General features: G+C 33.4%; 4 protein-coding genes across 4 annotated transcripts; 2 read left to right on the forward strand and 2 right to left on the reverse strand.

Moving 5' to 3' along the window:
* The first annotated feature begins 220 nt into the window (after positions 1 to 220).
* Positions 221 to 2,920, forward strand: LOC139884055 (type I inositol polyphosphate 5-phosphatase 4). The gene is made up of 9 exons (XM_071868137.1): positions 221 to 250; positions 369 to 459; positions 784 to 852; positions 980 to 1,067; positions 1,166 to 1,267; positions 1,350 to 1,968; positions 2,055 to 2,248; positions 2,336 to 2,444; positions 2,537 to 2,920. Exons 1-9 carry the CDS (start codon positions 221 to 223, stop codon positions 2,918 to 2,920), a joined length of 1,686 nt encoding a protein of 561 aa, XP_071724238.1.
* Positions 2,921 to 13,620: 10,700 nt separating this feature from the next.
* LOC139884056 (uncharacterized) lies at positions 13,621 to 14,720 on the reverse strand. Its single transcript, XM_071868139.1, has 5 exons — positions 14,661 to 14,720; positions 14,453 to 14,548; positions 14,010 to 14,113; positions 13,798 to 13,934; positions 13,621 to 13,703 (listed from the first exon to the last, which is right to left on the reverse strand). The coding sequence occupies exons 1-5, from the start codon at positions 14,718 to 14,720 to the stop codon at positions 13,621 to 13,623; spliced, it is 480 nt and encodes a 159-aa protein (XP_071724240.1).
* Positions 14,721 to 20,569: 5,849 nt separating this feature from the next.
* Positions 20,570 to 22,523, reverse strand: LOC139884060 (non-specific lipid transfer protein GPI-anchored 16-like). Its single transcript, XM_071868143.1, has 5 exons — positions 22,202 to 22,523; positions 22,071 to 22,097; positions 21,320 to 21,388; positions 20,697 to 20,899; positions 20,570 to 20,623 (listed from the first exon to the last, which is right to left on the reverse strand). Exons 1-5 carry the CDS (start codon positions 22,521 to 22,523, stop codon positions 20,570 to 20,572), a joined length of 675 nt encoding a protein of 224 aa, XP_071724244.1.
* Positions 22,524 to 23,605: 1,082 nt separating this feature from the next.
* LOC139884061 (non-specific lipid transfer protein GPI-anchored 15-like) lies at positions 23,606 to 24,501 on the forward strand. The gene is given in 4 exon segments (XM_071868144.1): positions 23,606 to 23,767; positions 23,769 to 23,919; positions 24,139 to 24,243; positions 24,377 to 24,501. Coding segments are annotated over 4 exon segments (543 nt in total).
* Positions 24,502 to 25,028: the final 527 nt, after the last annotated feature.

Raw genomic sequence — 25,028 nt, forward strand, 5'->3', positions numbered from 1 at the left:
TGCTTTTCTTCTTCACTTGACTTGTTCTTTCCATTAAAAATCTCAACTTTTTTTCTCCCCAAAACTCTGTTTTCAGAGCTCAGTTTAAATCCTCAAGATTGTTTTTTTTTTCTTTGTAATTTCACTATTTACACATTCCCATTTGAAATTTGTTCAAGAAAAACCCAAATTAGAGCAGCCTGGAAGAGTTTTTACTAAATCTGGAGAAATACATGAAACAATGAGAGATAATAACTCCAAGAAAAGCAAGGTTTGAGCTTTTGTGATAATGCTAAAGTGCAATTTAATACTAAAGTAAACGCGACAATTAGTTAGGGACGGAGGGAGAATTTGATTTCTTGTTTGGTAAAATTTTGTTGTTGTTGCAGCTTTCATGGTCTAAGACCTTGGTCAAGAAGTGGTTTAATATCAAGAGCAAAGCTGAAGACTTTCATGCTGACAACATTATAGACTATATAGGTAATCTTTCTTAATAAAGTGGGTGAATTTGTATGGAAAATGGGATTTTATCTCCAATCTGTGAATAGATTACTACTTTTCATTTTCTCGTCTCGATTGTGTTTGACTATGATTTTTATGCTGTATCTCTATTTTGTTTCCTACTAAAAACTGATGGATTTGTTCTTCATTGCAGTGCAAGATCTTTGTTTTGTTTTCTTCCAGTTTGAAAATTTGAAAATTTCTCGTACTATTATGTTTTTTTTTTCCTTTATGGTGTGTCTGAATTAGTGTGATCAATGCATTGATCAGTGCTTTAAAATGCTTTACGGTTTTCTTTTTCAGGTGTTGATGATGAATGGAGAAACAATTTCTCTGAGAAAGAAGCATGGGTTATGAAGAAAAGTAAAACAGGTTCAGAATTCAGACATACCCCTCTCTTCCTTTTTGTAGTTTTGAAAATGTTGCAATGGACCACATAAATCTTTTAATCTCAAACTTTAATTTAAACTTTAGTCTGATTCTAAAGTTGCTGTCACAGGAAGATCCAACAAGAAAAACTCAGATAGACTTCGGAGAAGCAAGATTGATGTAGAATCGGCGAATGTGACAGATGTTCATAATTACAAGTAAGTTGTTTTCCTCCTAATTGTAATGTGCTTCATTGTTTGTCTCTTTGGTCATTAATTATGAGATTGAATTTGTTTGAATCTGCATTTGTGCACAGAATTTTCGTAGGCACGTGGAATGTTGCCGGTAAACCACCTCCAAGTTATTTAGGCCTTGAAGAGCTTCACACTTCTCCTCCAGCTGACATTTATGTTCTTGGGTATGTTCAGTTATCAAGTTATTTCTCTTTCTGTTTCAATAAGTCTTATGGAAAAATTAACATTTTTTTTATGTGTGCATAGTTTCCAGGAAATTGTTCCTTTGAATGCTGGGAATGTTTTAGGAACAGAAGACAATGGTCCGGCTAGAAAATGGCTAGCTTTAATAAGGAAAACTCTAAACAATCTCCCTGGAACATATGTCGACTGTCAGACGCCGTCCCCTGTCCCTGATCCGATCGTCGAACTTGATGCTGATTTCGAGGGATCCGCCACAACCGAAAAGGCTTCGTCTTTCTTCCATCGTCGTTCCTTCCAGTCCTTAAGCCGTAGCCTCAGAACAACGGATAACGATATCTCCGCAATGCAGCCTAGACTTGATAGACGTTTTAGTGTATGTGATCGGGTTATCTTTGGTGGGCATAGACCAAGTGATTATTATGATGATCCCAATTTAAGATCAGGATCATCTGATGATGAAAATGATTCACCAGAGTTTTCTCATCATTCTCCGTTGGATTACAATGGATCTTTCTCTATGGAAGAAAGACAAAATGGAAACTCAAGGTATTGTTTGGTGGCTAGTAAGCAAATGGTGGGAATATTCCTAACAGTGTGGGTTAAGAGTGATCTAAGAGATTCTGTTCGTAACATGAAAGTATCTTGTGTAGGCAGAGGATTGATGGGTTATCTAGGTAACAAGGTACAGTTAAATTTATTTTCCGTTGAGGAAATCATTTTTTGAGAAACTTGCAAAGTTGTGAAACTCATATAGGATTTTTTTTTCAGGGTTCGATCTCAATAAGTATGTCTTTGCACCAAACGAGCTTTTGCTTCATCTGCAGTCATTTAACGTCAGGGCAGAAGGAAGGAGATGAGCTTCGGAGAAACTCTGATGTAATGGAGATTCTTAGGAAGACCAGATTTCCAAGAGTTCATGGCGTGGGAGACGAATACTCCCCTCAAACAATTCTAGAGCACGAGTAAGCCCCTTTTACTTTATTGATTCACTTATATATCATAGCTTTTGTTGTGCAAAATATCAAAATAAGTTATTTTTCATGGTGCAGCCGGGTTATTTGGCTTGGAGACTTGAATTATCGAATAGCCCTTTCATATCGATCAGCTAAGGCTCTAGTCGAAATGCGTAATTGGAGAGCATTGTTAGAGAATGATCAGGTATATACATTAATTATAATCATTTTTAATGAACTGTTATAACGGTTATGGTGTTTTCTTTTCTGTTAACCGATTTTTTTTGTTATTTGCAGCTCCAGATAGAGCAAAGGAGGGGAAGAGTGTTCCAAGGATGGAACGAAGGGAAGATATATTTCCCTCCAACATACAAATATTCAAATAACTCAGATAGGTATGCTGGAGACGACGATCAACGACGACACCCGAAAGAGAAACGAAGAACACCAGCTTGGTGCGATCGTATACTTTGGTATGGAAGAGGCCTCACTCAACTATCTTACGTCCGTGGCGAAGCAAGGTTCTCTGATCATAGACCGGTTTACAGCATATTCTTAGCAGAAGTCGAATCCGTAAATCGAACTCGAATTAAGAAGAGCATGAGCTGTTCTAGTTCAAGAATCGAGGTCGAGGAGCTGCTTCCTCAACCACATAGATACAATGAACTCAATTTTTACTGAAAGGTAATTTCTTGGTTTCAGAAATTTTGTAATCACAAATGATACATTAGAAATACATGAATTTTATCTTTGATTCTTTACGTTTATGTGCTTTAACCAGAATATGTTGAGCATGCAAGTATCTGAGGCAAATAAAGTCGACTCCAAACTATCAAACGTCAGGTACATTTTTCTTTTTCTTGTGGACCTTAAAAATTTATTAGCTCAGAATTGTTGGCATAAATAAATAGGAGTAAATCCTAGCTTTTGTTATTTGAATGGCTTAGACTTACTCCCTCCGTCCCTAATTAAGTGTCGCTTTTCCTAGGAAAAGCGACACTTAATTAGGAGGGACGAATGTAGTATTTAACGGATATTATACAATCTTCAGAAAGAAGCTCACATAGCTGTATTTATGTTGACTTGTGGTAAGGCAAACAGAATTCTGACATTTTGTTATTAACTAACACCAGTACCGAAAACTAGAATTTGTACTGTACATATTTCCTTTAGTAAATATTTACAAAGTCTTCATTTTCTTGTTCAAGTTAGGGATCTCTTGCTTTGTTCTTCATTCTTATCTCTTACGATATATTGGTCCCCCAACATATATTTTTTGCAGGTGGGCTCTTCTTCATTAAAAGTTTGTCTGCCTATGTGGTGATGGAGTACTTCTTAAATTCCCATAATCCAAAAATCCCAAGGTTGCTCCTCCTTTCGTTTTCATTCATTCTAGCACATTTTTGTCCATCCCCATATAGGGGTATTTTTATCCAAAAACAGCTTTCTCGTTGTTTCTCGTTGTTTTAGTCTAGTTTCGCTGTTTGGCAGCTCCTCGTTTAATAGTCATTCTTACTAACAACGCGAAAGCTGTGTTTGGACAAAAACACCCCCAAGCCCCAAGAACATGAATATAATCGTCTAAAACTAGCTAGCTTTCTCAGTCGTTTTAGTTTTGTTGTTTATCAGCTCCCTTTGTCTAATTCACACTAATAAATATTTCATTATCACTACAGGATACTGAAATTTTGCTGACACGGAAATAATGAACAAACACAACCTCTAATTTGTTCTGGTACGCATTCTTTCATCTGTTAATGACGATATGATATGAGATGATAACATTTATCGAACATTACCTAATAAATGTATTATTTGATGACTTTTACAGGATAAATATATATAATGTCAGTTCCCAGACTTTGCTGCTTGAGAGAAATAATCAAGTAGGGAATATTTTTGTTAGGCCATAATTAATTTGTTCAGTGTACAGTGAATTGAAAATGATTTATCCTACGAAAAACTTATTTCGTATAATAAGATGAGGAAGCTCTCTGACTGTCAATACATATGGAGGATGCTTCTTTTCCAGTTGATGATCATCATTTTATTGAAAAAGTTGGAAACTTTTATCATTGTCGCCTCTGTTTTTTATGTATTAATTATTTCTTTTAAAAACAATAAAATGACAAATTTCGATGCGTTAAGACTCCTCGTTTTGGAGGTATGAAGAAGGATGTCGTAGTACGCAATTTTTCTTTTAGAAATGCAATGAGGCTAGCTGGTTGTTTCAAAACTCGCCCTCCTTTTTTAAGAAACAAATAATAGGGAAAAAATGTATGCATTTTGTTATTTATAATAATAATTTCATACAATTATCAACTGTAACAGTATGTGCGTGCTGCAATTGCATCAAGTGTGCTTTCTTTTAAAAGAGAATATTACACTGAAATAACCATTGCCTACTTCAACTGTTGTGACACCAACTTACCTCCTTTTTGAATACTTATAGAGCTTTTATTTTTAACCAAACAATTTTATAACATTGCTTATGTTTCATATGTAACCTATAGTAACAATTTTGTTGAGTTCTAGTACTTTTGAATTAGAGTTAGATTACAGCGAGAATCATCGATTTCTGATGAAAGTTAAATTGAATCGATGATCGATCATAGACGATTTCGATTATAACCAGAATTTGAAATAGACCATCTCATTCAATCGTTTTAAGTGAATCGATTTCGATCAATGTTATCATGACCTTAAAAAAATACATTGGTAGCTCCGCTTGAATAGTCGGTTACACGCATTGATAGCTTTGTTCGTTTACATGTATTGATAACTCTATTTGTTCAAACTATGTACATTGATATTTCCGCTTGAATAGTCAGTTACACGCATTGATAGCTCTGTCCGTTTACACGTATCGATAGCTACTTGTTCAATCTTCCCTCTCTTATACAACAACCCGGGGCTTCTCATCTTTTTCCTTAAACAGATAAGATTGATGATCATGATGACGATGATGAGACTGTTGATGACCAACAATGTTGTAAGACATAGTCTTGCGTTTTTATCGAATTAACGACTTACCGGATAGGTAAGCTCTCTATGCATATACTATTTTATTAATCAATTATTTTTTATTTAATTATTTCTTATTTATGTATCTTATTATTGTAGATCTCTCTAATTTTTTTTATATGTTTCCAGCGGGATTCGAACCTTCAACTTCGAAGAGAGAAGCGAATGCCTTAATCATTCAAGCATGTTGTGTTGGACAGATTTCTTTGCTTCCCAATGTAAAAAAAATGCATAATAAAGCTTCCGTTGTATCGAGAATATCGAAAACACAAAATGCGTAAAAAAAATGTTTTGAAAGATTTTATTTGGCAATGCAACCACAATGCTCATTTCAAATTAAACCTTCATTTTCATAAACAAAAATGTTAAGTTTATCTTAAATTTTGAGTAATTATACTTCCGTCCAACATACAAGCCCTCTGATTAGTTTACACAATTATCGAAATTCATAAATAATTTGTAAGTTGTTTAGATGAGAGAAAAAGAAAAGTTGATTAATTTTGTGATGACGATGGAGTCTTATAAATTAATTAAAGATGAGATTAGTGTTAGGTTTAAAAATACAGTTGATGTGTAAAGAAAGAGGCTAAATGACCCTTAACCCAAATTAAACCAAATTATATGTTGATGTATAACTACAAAGAAGTAAGAACCCTAAAACTAGCTTGATACTGTATGTACTGATCACCTCAATTATAATTTATTAATATAGGTTGCCGCCTTTTTAAGTACAGTTATTTAAATTCAATGTATCTAAGTTTATCTTTATTCATGTTAAGACAAAAATTAATCACTTTATATATTACAGCTCTGGCTCCTATACCACTACTACTTAATCCTGGAAAGCCAGACAAAATGTGCTATTGATATCCCTGTTTCTGGAGAAGCCTAATGTTAGCTTAGCTTAGCTATAACATAGTCTATCATGCCATTATTTGATCACAATTAGTAACTGATTAAGTAGGTTAGTCTAGCTTAAATATATCAATCATATCATTCTTAAATTGTAGGTAATTACAATCCTCGAGTTGTTATGTTTGCACTAAACTTTTGTGTGCTCATGAATTAAGCTACACATAACACTTATATTTGTACTTAATTTTGATCCATATGTGGTCTTCAATTTCTTTCTGCCTCCCAAAATGAAAATTATGGGATTGAGAGCGACAATATATGGCATAATTCATCCCCGAAAGTACCGACAATTAGTTTCCAACAAGTAGTGGTATCTGATACGTTCTCGATAAGCATACGACACCCTAAGAAAATATCGGTGCTATATATATATCATTTTGAAAACTTGATAACATTTTACTCGAGGTTTTTTTTTTTACAGTCAAAGGGGAGTTTTTCACTGCTTATCTAAATCAGCAATATGATACAAAGAAGTTGGTAATCGACTTAGCCCATTCTTCTTATAATTTGCGATTGAATGGGCTAAACAGTTTCCGGTTCAAGGTATATACGCAAAAGTACAGGAAGTAAAGTTAATAGCTAAAGTTTTAATACTACCTATTATATTCTTACACAACGGAAAGACACGGATCATAACAATCAAGAGCTAGTACGACAAGAAGCGCGTCCAATTCCATAATGATCCGAGGAATAGCAAGAGAGAGAGCGAGAGAAACTCCCTTTTGGATGGCAAATGCTTCAGCTAATCAGATAGTCAATTTACTCACGTTGACTGAAAATTATTGAGACTACTCTTAATTATAAGATTATTGTGATCAAACATGTTGCGATTTTAACCTAGCTAGAGTGATTAGAATGGAAGAAAAAAATATTCCAACGGCGAAAAGTGTCATAGTTGTAAAACATCAAGGACCGTTCAAGTATAACGGGATATTAATTAATGGATGACGGCGTCCACGTGTTTTACTGTGTGGGTCCCACACTGCAGGGTGTGATGATGTCAATATATATAGGCAACAGGCATTTCCTCCAAGTCTGGCCCTATTCGGAATAGAAATTTGCTTACGTAAGCTATGCATGGGTAGCCTGACACGTGTACAACTCGTGACATAAGAGGATATTACTGTCCATTCCAGATTGCAGACGCACGCTTTTTAGGATTGAGAAAATGTTCTCTCAAATCCCATAACTTTATATAGATTAATCATCAGTTTTCTAAATTTCATTTACTAAACATCAGATTCTTAAACTTGTATAAATCAGATCCATCGGATCCTTGACGTTAATTCTCGTTAAAATTGCTGATGTGGTTATTAACGGGACAGTCTTTTTATCCATATGAGTGTGACTGAGCTGTCTATCAACAAACACGAGCTGATTAGCCAAATCGAATCGATTAACCAAATCGAACCGAATTAACCCAAAACGAATCAGTTTATCCTTTAATTGACCCATTTTTTAAATGAAAGGTTATAATTTCATGATACTTTCTTCCAGAGATATAAGATATTACAATCATAAACAGGTTAGTTAAGTCAATATAAAAAAAAAAGATTTAAAAAAAAATTGTTCGACCTACATGTATTCAATATTAAACAACTACTTTTTTTAGACTTAATATTTGATTGGAAAAATTACGTCCAAAAAAAATATTTTCAATAGAATGCGGAGAAGTCCGAATCAAAGGAGAGATAACCAACTAACGGACTAATACTAATCAAATATAATGCTAGACAATCTATAATATCTAAATAGAGAAGTAATGACAGGAAGTCACTTAAATCTTACATCGAGGACCTAATCGCCAATTTGAACAGCTACAACCGCCAACCACCGCCATCGGGACAGACCACCACCTCCGAAACCGGCACCGACCACCAACTTTGGCCTCCGCCGCCACCTATTTGACCAGCTACACATAAAAAAAAAACATTTCCATTAAAACATCAATCAAACTGAATAGAACTCAATTTGTCTTATGTCTCAAATCTCCCTTTCAGTTTCTTCTTTTGTCCGCTCGGGAATGGCAGACATAGTGAAAGATTTAGCGAAACCGATCTAATTAGCTGACCAGGTAACAAAAGCAGCTGACGAAGCTAGTTCATTCAAACAAGAGTGTTTCGAACTCAAATCCAAAGTGTACCCAATTAATAATAGAAGAAGGTGGGGTCGGTCCTTTGCTGAAATTAGTCGAAGAAAGTAAAACGGAAGGACAGGAGAACGCGGCGAGGGCAATCGAGTTACTGAGTCGGGACCCGGAAAGTGTAGAGCATATGACCCATGTCGGTGTTGCTCGGTGTTTGCGAAGATCCTCGAAGAAGGTCCGATGAAAGTTCAGGCAGATGTGGCTTGGGCTGTCTCCGAACTTGTCGCGAATTATCCAAAATGCCAGATATTTTTAATTAATTAAATAGGTTTATTATCGAGTTTTAATGATAAATAATGGAAGAGCATGGCGGGAAATTGATGATTATGGTGGAGATTGGAGAAGATGGTAAAGGAGAGAGATGGAAGAAATCGGGTTTCGTGAAGTCTTTTGAAGAAGACGATGCTTGAGGGGATAATCGGTTCAATCAGATGCTTTGTGGGTTAAATCTGTTTAATTAAGGGTTCAAATTGGTTTAATCCAAGTTGTTTCAATTAATCGGTTCGTGTTTGTGGACTAGACGATCACGTGGACAAAAAAACCCGATAATTAGTAAAAATTTTGCCACATAAATTGTCATATCAATAATATTAACGGAAAATTAACGTAAAAAACTTGGTGATTATATTCGACAGAAATTTAAAAATCCGATAATTAATAAGTAAAATTTAGGAAGCTGTCTGTTAATCTAAATAAAGTTCAGAAAACCGCGAGAGCATGAAGCAATTTCGAAATAAATGGATGATGAAAGCATAGATGATGATCATAATAATAATAATAATAATAATAAATGATTAAGTACTCTTACTTATTTAATAATAGATATGATTTTGATTGTTTACATCAATAAATCTAAAATAAATCGACATTTATTTAAAAATTGAGGGGTATAATGTAATTAAGCTAATATTATTATTATTAGAGTAAAATAAAAATGAAGCTAACATTTTATTACGAAGTTATAATTCATTTTGTGATGGACATATATTAAAGAAATTGCACTTTTGTGTGTTGTATGTTGTGTATTCAAATTTTTGTATAATTCGTCTCGGTTTTGTACTTCAATCCCTAATTTGAATGATTAAATTTTTATTTGAAGATTGTCGCTAATTTATACAATTAGATTCGACCACAAATTATCTTAATTAATAATGTTCCTACATTTATAAAAAATTTAAAAAAGAGAGAGAAAACAAGAAATTGAGCTCTCAGATCAGGTCATTTTAATATAGAACTTTGAAAATAAATCTTCACTAAGAAGAAAATACTACTATCTCTATAAAATTTACGGTATGTCACTCGTTTGGTTGAAATTAAAATATTTCTAAATTTCTCTATAAAAAAAAAAAAAAAAAAAAACTCAGGCTTTCACTGAAGGGATGAATCAGAGGAAAAGATAACAGTCAGAGTACAAGTCAAACGGTGTCAATAAAATGGAAACTGAGATGACGTGTATATATATAGTCATGTAGGATTACCGAATCAGGCTGTTATCGGCGTTTGCTGACGTCACAAATGGTAATCTAAAAAAGTTTCGATATATGATTAATCGTTTTGCTTGTTAAACAAACTATCAGTATTTTAACGTACAAAGTCATAATCCAGTGATCATATGTATGTCATATGCTATATATTCTGACGAGTCGCCGTCAAGTGACTCCGTTTATGATGGAATACGCACGGTTTATGTACAGTGGTCGTCAAACTGGTTGACGGATAATCTGCTACTACCAATAAAACATGACGTAAGCATGTGATCATATACATTTGTAGTACTATGCTTACTTATTTGTTTGAATTGTAATTAGTCAGTTCAACCTCGATGTTTACGCATGTAATTAATAAGATGTGGTATGTTATTGAGATTCTATCGCGTGAAACGTTGGAGACATGATTTTTGAACTCGTCAAAAGGTAGATTTATCGAATTCATCGATTTAAAAATTATAAAAATTATAACCGTTTATTGTTAAACTGATGGGCTCGTTGAGTCTGATTTTGAGTAAGTTTGTTTATCATTATCGAACGAAGTCATGTTTTTTTAACTCATTGAATTCATTGTGAGCAAAATTTCACCAATCTATTTAAAGTTTGATATTTGTTTGCCTCATGGGATTAATGACTACCTTGTTCTCTACTTGTACGTGGTTCAAAGCTGTTTGGGTTTTTTTTTTTTTTTTAATTATTATTTTTGCTTTCTTCTTTTATTCATGGGCTTTTAGAATCTTATTGAGCCCAACCGATTTTCACAAGCCCATACTCTAAATGGACATGTAAATGGGCCCAAAAACTATTTGCCAAATGGGCCCACAAACTAGGCGTTGTCATTTTGTTTTTGTAAGTGTTCGTCTTCAACCTAGTAATCTAGGAGATAATTGAAATCATATATATCATTCGTTATGTTTTCTAATTTCTATGTAGAGCTTATGAACCAGAAATTTCTTGTTTTAATTCATAAACCATAATAATCCAAAAAAGAAGTTTTTAAATTCAAAGAAGCAAAACAAAATTGTTAATAATCCGAAAAAAGTAAAATAAAGTCTTTTCAAGTTTGCATTTTCATTCTAAACCAATTTCATTTAAATTAATGGAAAAGAGATGCAAATCTTTTTTCCATTAATTAATTTACTTGGATGCTTTTTTGCTTTTTGCTAGGGTCTTGGCTGCTACCTTTCTTGCCCTTTCTACTTCATCATCGATGGATATCTGTACATTGCGACATGCAGACGTACAAAATCCACGAAAATATCTGTACAATATTCATAAAAATATACGAACTTCCATTAATATTACATATGCATTCTAACATTAGTAAAAGATACACCCACAAAAGGACACCTAAATAAATAAAAAGGTAATTTATTGCAACATATACATTTTTGATTGAATAGAGTATCTATCAAACCCAAATTTGTTTCAGTTTGATTTAAGTTCAATGCGCCAAGTGCAAAGCAGTGTTCGGTCTAAACACTGGTTTGGCGAAAATTTGAAATTAAATTCGAAGTTCCATTCCACCCTATCTTTGCACTTCATGTGTGAATGTAATAAATTGACAGTGGTCCAGTGGTGCGATATTTACTCCTTCGAGAGGTTGGAGATTCGACTTAAGAGAGGAACGAATTTGGATAGTTTATTATATAATAGGTATATAAAAAATATAAAATAAATAAACCGATAAATATTATGCTCTTTTGAATTTTTAACTATTATAACATTGACCTTTTTTTTTTAAATATAATATGACCCTTTTTTTTAAACATTATATTGACCTTAATAAATATTATTTCGAATACATAATTAATATTGTGAATGATAATTGGCGATAAATTCAAATTAAGAGATTTTATAATATTTTAAATTATAGTATTTTAAATTTAAATTAAACATATAAATTTTTTCTTTTAATATCCAAAACATTTTTTCCCAAAATAATTTTATACCAATAAAAGCATATGAAAAGATTCCCTTTTTTCAATTAAAGATTGCTTTCATTAAAAAAAATAGCATTTTTTCATAAAACAATTAAATTGCACATCAAATAATCATTTTTTCCAGAAAAATAAATATAAAATAAAATAAAATAAAAAGGCGAAACAAACAAACAAATTTCAATTGAGACCGTGTTCTAACCAAGATCTAGGCAAATGTTAAAATAAATAAATTAGGCACATGTTAATGAATATTCAATATGTTTACATGAAATGTGACCTAATTATAGTGAGAACTTAAGCTAAATTGAAGGGAAAAAATGAACTGAATATGTAAAATTTACCACAAAACAGATCAAAATCAGATACATAATATATAGCATATCATCATTTTTACGGAATCATATACACATTATATGCATATTCATCAATTCAATATTAAACCAAATAGAATAGTATTGAGAGATGTAGAGAAACATACCCATACATGTACACATCCATGCTATTAGAGATCATCTTTTTACAAGTAAAGCACTGATCCAAGAAACTCCCCAACTCAATTGGAGGCAATTTGACATCCTTCTCCAAAGGAGTACCGACGGAGAAAACTGATCCATCAACTTTGCCGTCTTTCCCAACATCGGTCGTTTCTGAATTCTCCAATAGCTGAGACGAGAGGTTGGCATCCTCGGTTTTGTCGAGGATCGATAAGTTGATGTTACGAGAGAGATTGTTAGTTGACATATTTTTTTTAGATTTGATTTAGATTTTATGACAGACGAAATTGTGTTGTCAGAGAGTATTTCCGTATCTTGTGATGGTAGGGTTGTTTATATATGGAAGAAAATGGCCCCACCATATTTTCAATTACTCGCAAAGTCGCGAATAGTTCCTTATCATATCCTCATTTACTCGCGAGTCGCTATTAGTTCTTTACAACATACGCGGCCCACATTAAGAATATTTCGTAAAGTTCAATGAAATGAGATCATAATAGAATGATTGGATGTTTAGTGGGGAAATGTGGCTTGATTCTATAAAAATGATGGATATCTAGTTACTCCATATGATAAATAAACTGAGTTTAGATCAACAATCAGATTATATATATGTATGTATAAAATTTACCAATTCAAGAAGTTATAAACCGGATATACTACTAGGTAACCTCTCTCACAAACAAATATAAACTCTTGGAGAGATTGCATCATCTCTAATGGATTCCTTGGGTCGGGCAGAAGAAGCAACGTCACTCGATCATTATCAAACTCCCGATATAGCAGTAAAAGCAAGACGTGTAGGCGTATTTTATTCATATTTATATCAAAATTTACCCATCCTTCTCTCCGAAGTCCTAACCTTCTCTCTTTCTATTTTATCATCCTCACGTTTTCAACTTCTAACACTGTTTCAGTGAGTTCTCACTTGCCCATGTATTTTCAGCATCTCTTCTTTGCTTTCTTTCTTAATTTGCATACAAAACATGTTTTTATGAGAGACACAGAATACGGCGTCGGACAAGGTCACACGATTGGATTTGCTCTGATCGTGGGATAATGTAGGCACGAGAAATCGAGATTTATTATTAAAACATGGGACATTCCGTTCCATTTTCATCAAACTTAGACAAAATTCAGATATAATTCAGCGTAATTCTCCTTCTACTACTTTACAATAATTAAACTAATGCAAGATGTTAAAAGTCTCAACCCAAGTCACAAAATTCAACTTGAACAGTACTAGGTACAAGCTTTGATCAAGAGTAACAGAATAACAGTTAAATATCGTTATTTGTATATGATCCGATCAATAGAACTCAGATGCATTGCAAAGTTTGCTTACTGACTAATGATTCTGCAAACATACAGCTCAAATCTCAGGCATACCCTTTCCAGTTTTAGCATCGTATGTTCTCTCAAGCACATCCTCCATTGGAGTATCCTTAGGGCCAGCTGCAAAAATACAAAAATGAATATAAAAATTCGAACTTTCAAGTTAATTTTTATAGAGCACAGAATAATTTAAGGTTTAGAAATAGTCTATTACCAACTGTAGGTCTTGGTGTTGTTCTTATCTTTAAGATCTCGGGACGAGGGATTATAGAACCAGATGCACCTATACCTCTTGCTACCCTAACTTTTGTTCCATCTTCAAGATATTTAATTCCTACTTTGCAAGGCTTCCTGAAATCAATTAGAGTAAAATAAATGGAAGTTGCTGAGAATTGAAGTGAAGAAGTTAAAAACATTCAAGTTTACCCTGTGGCAGGGTCAACTACTTGAACATTTGAAACGTGAAGTGGGGCTTCGACGGAGAAGATCCCGCCTTCATGACCTTGACCTTGTTTTATATGCTTCTTCACCTGCAAAGATGAATGAAATCATGTTTAAAAGCTAAGAAACACAAAGATTAACTAGAAATCGGCACAATTTTAACTTTCAAAGCATTCAAATGATGTTAGCATCATAGTTTCCAACAGGAAAATGGCCGAAGGAAAAATGAAGTTACACCTATGATCCAATCCAACTATTGTATAAGCAATGAGAGCTCATAATATCAGATATGTTATCGTTTACTTCTGTGCATTCTGTATTTCTTGATGTGTGTCTATCTATAGAAATCTCAAAAAGGGTCGACGAGTGATATTAAAACTACGCTACACCAAAGAAATACGTAATTTACAAAGATCAGCACTGCTCACCAGATTTTTCCCCTCAACAATAACACGATTTTGAGAGCGAACGACTCTCTTAACGGTACCTGTCTCGCCCTTATCCTTGCCCCTTATTATCATCACCTGTGAAGTATATAGAGAGACAAAACCAGAATGTAAAAAATATTTCCAAAGTTCAATAGAAACACGATGGGAAAATGAAAAAAAATATAATCTTCTACAATCCCATTATTACGTTATCTCCCCTGAGAATCTTCCAATGCCTAATGAGTTTCTCAGCTGCCTTCCAACCCATTTCAAACTGATGAAGAAACCAGACTTCCACGGATTTTCCTGGAGTTGTCATGGCCAGCAAGCATTGCATCGGTTAGTCAAAATCAAACCGAACGATTAAAGAATAGCAATCTCTTGAGCAAATCATAATTTAGAAAAGAGCCAAAGCATCACAGACATGACACAAGAAACACACTTTGAATCTTTTCTTCATTGCTACTCGACGAATGAATTCGAGTCGAAAGCAAAATCAATAATGGTTAAGAAAATTAGTAAAAGCTCACTGCAACTCATAAAACACCCAAGTTTCCATTTTTACTAAAATTAACACCTAAATTTGATCCTATCGATGGATTTCAAATACAAATTCAACATTCTATTGAAGAAAAAAGCAAAAATCATGATTATTAATCTTAAAAAAAAGGGATTTTTAAACATGATTATAAATAATATATATTCAACATTGCAAGAGATAAAATCACTTTGAGAGAGAGAGAGAGAGTGATGGAGAAGAATACCTTCAAATAAGTGTGTCAATGGCGAAATTGCAGAGATTTGGTTACAGGCTTATACCCTACTAAGAAGAAGAAAACGAAAAAAGGGAAGAGAAGAGAGTGCCATCATGGGCTGAGCTTTATATCTTTAATGGGCCTAGTTATGTGCCTTATTACTCTTGGGCTCTTGGCTAAACTCTGCGTTTTGAACCTCGATGACAATGGATCGGATAAGACCGGATAATGGCTCGATTGGAATTCGATCTGCAATTTTTTAGAAAAAATATTATCCGATCCATGAATGTTCGTATTGACTATCCGTCCAATCAGCACAAAAAAAAAATCCGCTCTGATCCGAAATTTTAATATTATATCTATAATAATTTGATTAATTAATTTATATATTTATAAAAAATACTACTAGATGACATATTTTTTACGCATACCAATATCATCAACTCTAATACATAAATTATCTTTACTTTACAATTCTATCCTCTCTTTCCTTATTCAATTATTAATTATGTGAGGGAAGATAATGAATGGAGGGGTAAAAAGGTAAAAAATACATTTATATTTTAAAAACGCCATCTATTTAAAGACAAAAAATATCTCCAAAAACGTCATCTATTTATACACGGAAGGAGTACTATTTTTATATGTTTAATTACATCAGTTCGGATCGGATGGAGTCAATATCTATAGTCAAGCCAATCCACGTACTCGATCTGTATCTTGTTCTGATCCAGATAATATATCCGAAATCCAGGACGAGCAGAACGAGCTATATGAATTCAGAACCAGTTTAAACCAAATTAATGACGTGAGGAATCAAATGATGCAGTTTAAATTAAAAAAGCAATGGAATCACTGACCAAGGCCAATGCTATTGATTTATTTCATCATTACAAAGTTACATGTTTGTAAATGAGTAATACTCCTACTGATACATAGCTGCTCGTCGAAAATAGTTCATTAGTACTACTACTACTTTTTTGGAACTCAAATAGGAATTCGCATTACTAATCTCGAAAGGCTACATAGTTCAACGAGGATGGTAACGATTCCACGAATCTTATTTTATAAATAATCCCAGTCATCTTCTTTGTTGATAAACCTGCATGCCCTCTTGATCAAATCAAGTTCAATTTTTCTGCAAAAAAAAGAAAAAAAAGAAGAAGAATTTTTTAACAATGACATTGCCGAAAACATTGATATAGTTGTTACTACCTTTGTCTTCCAACATATCGTTTTGACTTTCTAGATTCATTTAAAAATAGATGTATTTAGTTATTATTACTATATAAATACATCAAATTTTGAATGAATCTAAAAAGGCATAACGCCATCTATTTGAAAACACAGGGAGTATTATATATTGGTATATTGATTAGGATTACGTACTGAGAGTTTCCTTAGAAGTGCATTCGGTGTCACACTTCATCTCACAGAGAGTGCTACCACTTCCCTCGCCTTTGCACTCGTTCTCGCAATTGTCGAAACAAGCCTTGTATTCTCCGTCTGCCTCGATCACTTGTACTGCTGCAAACACAACAATGCACATCACAAATATTGCCACAAGCTTGTTGGCCATCTTGCTAAATTTATGTTCTTTCTTTGGTTGATTGATTGAGAATTATAATCTATTAGCCAATCAATATATAAGGGAAGGTTTCTAACTTTGGATTTTGTTGAACCTAAATTTTCGTGTGAAATTTGTGGTTTTTGTTCTTTTTGTGACACCCCTCGCGATTTCCTTCTAAGGACGGGAGATCATTTTAGGGGCGTCAAGAGTTTCGTTTTTCATACTTATCGATTTAACAAATAAATCTTTATTCGAATTTATATCCTCCATAAAATATTAAAATATAATTAAGTATTTTAGTTACATATAAGTTTATAACAATAATAAAAGCCAGGTTAAGTCTAAGACACACTTCGGCACAAGTGCCGCCCAGATAAGTTATTTAATGAAGATAATTATCATGCTCTGCTCGAGGCTGTGGAATATTCTACCTCGGTCTCCGAATGAGATCTTATGCTACTAGTCCTCACTGGTACTTCCCAACTATTCGTTACCTGTAAAAATTTTATTAAACGTTTATGAGATATAAAATCTCGTGAGTAGCCGTTAATTATATGAGGGTTTTTCCTTCCCTTATATATATTCTAAATTCTACCCACGATAATATTTGAAAATATTATCATGTAATGCATTCACCAAAATCTTACCTGATCGACTAGGCGAGTCGATGATTTTTAATACTAAATAATTTTATATGTTTAAAATCAAAATCAACTTTCAATCAATTCAGACAATTATAAATAAGTTATTTATTTCTATTATATGGTAACCACTTTATCCCACTTACCTTTATCGGTAACCGATAAAGTCTAGTGTCCTTCGCTAGAACAGCTACCTTTCTACTCCTCAACCAGGCTCTGGTCAAGCTTCAGAACTACGGCCCGTAGCCCTCCGTAGCCCAGCGCCTGTCATGACAACCCTTCTAGGCATTCCGTAGAACCAACGTGGATTCCTATCGTGAGTTCCGTCGAACTCAGGAATCGATTTATGTATTTATCCGAGTTTCCCACATGTGGTTACATGTAATAGCAATTTATTATAAATCTTTACGGATATTTATCCACTTAATTTATTTAGAATTATTTCCGGATATTTCCTTCCAAATTATATATATGATTATTTATCATATAGTTCATAATATTTTTCCCAATATATATATATATATATAAATATCAATTTATTTCCCAATTCGTATATATATATATATATATATAATACAACCAATCCTAGGTAGCTATTATATATATTATATATACAAACAATATGCATGAAATACATAATAAAAATATAAGCGCTTTCTATAATTAAAAGTCTACTCACAGTAATGAAGACCGATAATTGCTAATTGATATTAGCTACTTCTCCAATGTCGCCCGTAGTTTCGTTACCTAATAGACGATATATAAAAATCATTACTTTTTAATTTTAGAATAAATGCAATGTCTTGTTGTTTTACTTTAATTTGACTTGATCTTTAACTCATATTAGTGTTTACTACGAATTAAACCGTACACGTCACTCTCGTCGCAATAACTCTAAGTTACTTTTAAAACATTTATTTAATTATATTATAAAATCAATTTTTTTCCTTAATCCAATTATTGAATTAAATACTTTTATACCATAAAAATATTTACGAAATTTGCACAATATTCCTAATCATTTAAAATAATATACTTTAATTTTTCCATAATTTTTTTAAACTGATTTACTACTCCAAATAATTTTTAAAATAATTAATTACATTAACAATATATCTTTTAATTTTTATTTAACAAAAATCAAAATAAATTAAATCTGTTATCTATAAATTTCAATTTTCACATATTATGTTCAAAACAATATTTTTTACCTACTGTAAAAATTTGGTAGGTTCGGGTTGAGTAAAAATGATTTTATTAGGTTCGAAAGATAAAAATATCCTTTTTAGGGTTTCAATTTAGGTTCGGAATAACAATCAGATTCGGGATTGTGAAATGACCAGTATAGCCTTTGACTCAAAACAGACGCGTTGGTAAGTCTGTAGATTTTAAAAACACAGAGGGGTATATATTTTTCTTTAATATAGGCACGGATTAAAAGAATCAGACCGATCCGGTACTGATTGAAATAAACCGAATTGAACCGAAAGAACCGATTTTAAATATTGTGAAAAGACAATTTAACCTTTGACTTATATTTGACCGAAATAATACACGTTGACAGTTTTGTAAATAATTTAAAAATGAAAGGGTAATATAGTCTTTTAACATAATGAACCGATTTTTATCTCCGGCTATATAAATGATTGAACCAAATCGATTCAATCATTATTCCTTCTTCTTCAACCTTGCGACAACGCTCTCTCTCTGTCGTCTTCTCTGTCGTTCGTCGTCTTCGGACAAAATTTTGGCCGTTTCCGGTAGTAATCAACACGAGGATCACGAATACAAGGTTAGTTTTCGACAATTCCTCTCCGTTCGTCTTTAAATTCGATTTTAGGGTTCGGATCAAATTTTTTAAAATGCCGAATTAAGCTATAATCTTCTACTATGTTATACTATGATCATTGGGTATTGTTTCTATGCTGAAAAGGAATCGATTTGAATGCAGGAGGTGGTCAGATTTTACCTTGGAATATTCTGGCCACCAGATTTTACCTTGGAATATTCTGGCCAACAGATTTCACCGCGGATCTTGCTCGGAATGGTTCGCCGGTGCCTCTAGACTCCTTTGATGCACGAACTCGGGACAGAATCGGTCGACTCAGTGACGACCGACACTCAACTCGGTCGTGACTCAGTGGCTTCCACTCGTCCGATCAATGTATCCTTCTTGTTCTGTGTTTATTAAGGCCTTGTCTTCAATATATGTTGATTTGGATTGATTATGGGCTAGTCGAATTTTTGGACAGTGAGTTTAGACGATTTTGTAAGTTTTGACAGTTATAATCTTCCGTAAGCTTGTTACGGAAGAACTTTGGACTGAAATTTTATTGTAATTGGAACTGTAAATAGACTGAATTGAATGATTGTTTTGGCTGTGATTGTTTGAAGAATGAGAATGAAATTTGGGTTACTGAGTTGTTGAATGTTTATATGTTACGGAGGATATGTAATGCTGTGATTGCATGCAATTATGAAGCCTACGGGAGGACTCAGCTTCCTCTATGATAAGTGTTGAAAATTCTGGCTTAATTAATAAGTCTAGTAGGAGAAAAAAATAAAATTCAACTCTTGTCTCCTTAGATTTGACATACATAAGATTTGATTTGTATGTTTTATTATTCATGGTTGAATTCATATTGTAAGTCATTGTATTTCTCTTGATATTTCGTTACGAGAGAATTTTTTTTTTTAGTTATAGCTAATTGCGATATCTAGTTAAGATTCGTGTCTAAATTAGAGTACGGATGTTACACTTTTTGTCTTAGAAATATTTCCTAAGAACTTGGGAGCCGACCAAATTAACTAATTACTTTTTCCAAATTGGTATTCTGTGTTTAAATTGTGTCTTCAGTCTTCACCATTTTTTTTTTTATTAATTCCTAATATAAATCTAACCCAAAATTCACTTCCCATGAGTCGAATTCATGACCTCTCGATAAAAAAAATGTCTAATAATTTGGTCACACCCTGGTGACAGTCTTCACCATTTAGGCAATCACATTTCTTTGACTTATAATTTTGGGAATGATAATAAAGGAAAATGATTGTCAATATGAATTTTTAGGCTATTCAAAATATATGACTTTAATTTATAATGAAGGATCGAATCCCGATGAAAACATTACAAAAAATAAAAGTAAAAATTCTAACCGTCGGTATCTAGGTATTTCAGACTTATATTCATGAACAAGTAGAGAACCTGAAGTATAGCAATCAGAACAAAGAAAAAATTACATATTGTGACATATATGTCAAAAGGAATAGTTGAAAACCATGGCTGCTATAGAGATTAGCACAGTAAATGGAAGTAGTGTAATATGAGATGTAGCTCCTGATGACGACGGGTTCATAACCGGTCGAATTCTTGGGTTTGCATTTGGTGTTTCAGCCGAAGGAGCTAACAATGCTGAAGGGGACAATGCTTCGTTGCTTGATCCTGATTCTGGTCCTGGAGACGACGAAACTGCTTTCGAAGCTGCTTAATCAATCATTCACAACATTAAATAATTGAAATTAGAATCAGGTTAATAATATTAGAGTATTGCTAGAGACTGATTAAATGATGTTCAAGTAGAGTGAGGGCGTCGATTCTGCTCGGTTTGGAGAAATAGATACCTGGATTGAACCGACTTGGATAAGTTCCGATTAGGTCCACAATTATTTTCTTGCACAAAAAATATGTCTGTTTTGTTTTCTTCTACTGAAACCGACCAAACTGATTTGTTTCGGCTCAATATCGTCGGTTTCGATTGATCTAATTGCTTTTTGGCTATGCAATTAGACCGAACATTTGAGATTGAACAATTAGCAAATGAGTTTGTTCAAGCTCAAATGTTCGGTCTAAATATATGAAAAACGATAAAAGCAGTACTAAAAATTAAAAATCACAGATTACCTCGTGGACTAAATGCAGAATCAGGAGCATCAGCTTCTGGCGCTGGACTTGGCCCCAACGACACAGAACCTGCCATGAAGTTTTAAATTATTGTCCACATTAATATACCAACACCACAAGAAAATGGTAAACTAGAAACGGAGATTTTAAAACGGATAAACCCTCTTTCTAATTCCTAGAAAATGGAATTGAAACGGAACTCATAGGCACAATATAATTCCGTTCCTACTTAGCTAGAACAGTATTTTTCATTTTAAAACTGGACAACTGGTGGTTTTCGAAGCCCGATGTCATAAATTTCTATTGCTATTCCGTTCCTAATTAGACACGGATATAAATTTAAATGATATGAATTGGTTTAATCAGATTTTTTTATTTAACGGTTTTAGACTACGCGAAGGGGGTAGTCCTCTACCAACCCAAACAATTCTAAAAATTGCGATCCTGGATGAAAGCCCACCTCAATAACTACTAGGTCAACAATCCTAGTTTGTTCTAATCAAATTTAGAAACTTAATTAGAAACAATATATATATTTTTCAAAACTGGTGGCAACTAGAATTTCGAAACGAATCTCATAAATTTCCGATTTCCGTTTCTAATTAGACACGGATATGAATTTTCCGTTTTCATAATTTGAATATGATTCTGTTTCTAACTAGATTTAGAAACGGATTTAGAAGGTGAATTTTCCTCATAGTGCAACTTAATTACTACTAAATAGTTTAAGAATCTAAAAATTTTCCTATACCTGGAGCCGGAAGAGGAGTCCCAGTAGCTGCAAAAAGAATATAAATTAATATAATAGTTAGAATTATTAATGTAGAAATGCAATTTGCAAGTCTAATTACCTAAACAGAAAACATTAAATTAAATTTTCACATTTGCACTGTAGTGGGACACCATCCATGTTACAAGCTCTAGGGAGAGATAGCGCAAGAGTTCGGTTAATCGGAAGTTGAATCGGAACATTAGCTGTTACGATCAAACAAGCACAATCCATACTGTTGCTCATCATCGACTTGAGCGAACTACAACATTGAGTAGTCGGCGTCGAGGAGCCGTTCGACGTACTTCCTGTGAAGAAATTGAAGCATGGAGTGAAGCTAGTGATCATTGAACTTGTACATGCTGTGTTAATTACTTGAGCATCCATTACTGATAAAACTAATGAAAGAGTTGTAATTAAAAGGAACCCTTTCATGTTTAATTTCAGTTAAAATGATTAACTTAAAATTGTTGTTTATTGAAGTTTTTTTTTTTGTGAGAAGTGTTTGAATCCTAGAGAAGAATTTATAGGATTGATATATCCTAGTGGGCTTTGGGGTTGTAACTACTTGAACTAATTTTCATGATTCTTGAATTTTTTTAAGACCGATAGGAAATATCACCAATTCTTTTTTTTTTTTTTATCACCAATTCTTAAGATTTAATTATTGGTTTTTACAGTTGATCGGCTGGGCTCAGGATTTGTCAATTTTTTGTACGAATGTTTTATTATTATTAATTTAATTTCTTGTCTGTTTCATAGTGTTGTACAATTTCCATGGAGATGACACACATTAGCTTGTTGCAATGTATTATTCCCTCCGTCTCAAAATACATGTTTTTTAGACTTTTCGTTTAGATCAAAATATGTTACATTTTTCCTTTCATCTTGTTTTTATGTCAATAACTTAAAAAACATGTATTTAGAGACGGATGGAATAGAAGTCAAATGACTCGAGTAATAGAAGATGTTGAATCCATGGATTATTGACAGTTGACACGATTCAACTCGGCCACATTAGATCTAAAATTAATAATAATTCCCACTTTATGAAAAATAAAATAAATCAGAAGATGTTGAAGAATTCGAGTATCTTTATTTGAATTGCAAGACTAGTCCAAAAGTGATGTAACAAAGGGCTAAAGAGTAGATTTTCTTTTCTAAACTAATGTCACATAAACAATATTGAATGTCCCTACCCAGAAAATTATTTAATCTAAACATTTTGTCTTAAGGTAATCATAAGATTAGACAAATCATTAAGCAACAAATCAAGATCTCTCCATGAGATTAAATTAAAATGGGAAATAAAGTAGCTAGAGGCTGTTAAGTTACTCAACAACCCTTTCAGCTTTTGTTGAAGTTGGTCATCTAAATGTCACCCAATTTTTTTTGGACCTTACCCCATTCAAGTTTCCTATAAAAATTCAACATCTCTAGCAATTTCCTAACAACTCAAACTAAATCAAACAATTTTCTTCAGCACTTTAACGAAAATATCCACTCGAAAACACAGAATGTCTACAAGAATTCTCATCCTAACTGTGTTCGTGGCAATGCTATGCTACGGAGCAGTAGCTCAACAAACAGGGTGTACAAGTGCAATAACAAGCCTAGTTCCATGCCTGAATTACATTACCGGAAATTCTTCGACACCGTCTTCTTCGTGCTGTTCGAACGCTTAGTAGTGTGGTTCAATCCACTCCACAATGCCTTTGCTCTCTTCTCAATGGTGGTGGTTCCTCCTTCGGACTTAATATTAACCAAACTCAGGCCTTAGCTCTACCCGGCGCGTGTAATGTTAAAACTCCACAAGTTAGCCAGTGTAACGGTAATTTATTTATGCATATATGCTTACTCAAAACTTGTCCTAATAATGCTTATCTTACCGTGACACAATAAGTAATTTCATCTATGAGACCGAAAGTTTTATTTTATTATATACTGCTAGCAAACTTTAGGAGGGACAACCTATAGAAAATAATTAAATAGTTGTATTACTATACGATAAAATCAAATAATTACCTCTCACTTGTTTATGGTAAAACAGGTGGTTCTGGTCCGGCAACTTCTCCGGCTGTTTCACCGTCGACAGATGGCTCCGATGACACACCTGATGCCGGAATTTCACCATCAGCCTCAGTGGTTCCTTCAGGTATACTACACATCAATTATAAGGAATTAATAATCAGCTGTGAATCATCCTAGAATTTCTACCTATGATGAAATTAAATTGATGCTTTGTGAAAAGACTTTTGATGGAAAATAATGATAAATTTGAAATGTAGGAACAGGAGGATCAAAAACAGTCCCATCGACTGACAGTGGCTCATCGGCCGGAAGCTCCATTGAAGTGCCTCTTAAGTTCCTTGTCTTCGTCGGATTGTGTGTTGCGACCATTACCAAACTCTAAAGCTGATGAGATTCCTTCCCCTGTTTCTATGTGGTGTGGCTCATAGTGATTTTTGTTTCCTTATTATGTAGCATTGTGGTTTGAATATATATTCCTACAGGAATTCTTTTGTACTACTACCTCCGTCCCAAAATAGATGCAAATTTACATCTATTTTGGGACGGAGGTAGTATTTAAAATATTATTTATAATTCATTGATCATATGGACTTAATTACGTCGTGTTCCTAATTTATTACTCCATAATTCATTTGCTTAGAATCAAATGAATCATCAGCCTCTTCTTCTTTCTTCCCATTCAATAGACTACTTCTCCAAATCTTCCTTTCTGCAGTATTTTAAATCCAGGTAAAATTGTAACTTGGTAAAAATTGCAGCAGCGAAAACTTCTTCTCCAAATTTCAGTTAAAATCAAATTCTGGCTTCGGTCGTTGACCGAGTAGTTGACTTTTGATCCATACTCGAAAATGACGGTGACAATGGCTTCTTTCAGATAGCTTCACTATCCTAAAATAAACTTGTATGCTT

This window comes from Rutidosis leptorrhynchoides, unplaced genomic scaffold (genome assembly GCF_046630445.1).
Source record: "Rutidosis leptorrhynchoides isolate AG116_Rl617_1_P2 unplaced genomic scaffold, CSIRO_AGI_Rlap_v1 contig498, whole genome shotgun sequence".
Classification (NCBI taxonomy): domain Eukaryota; kingdom Viridiplantae; phylum Streptophyta; class Magnoliopsida; order Asterales; family Asteraceae; genus Rutidosis; species Rutidosis leptorrhynchoides.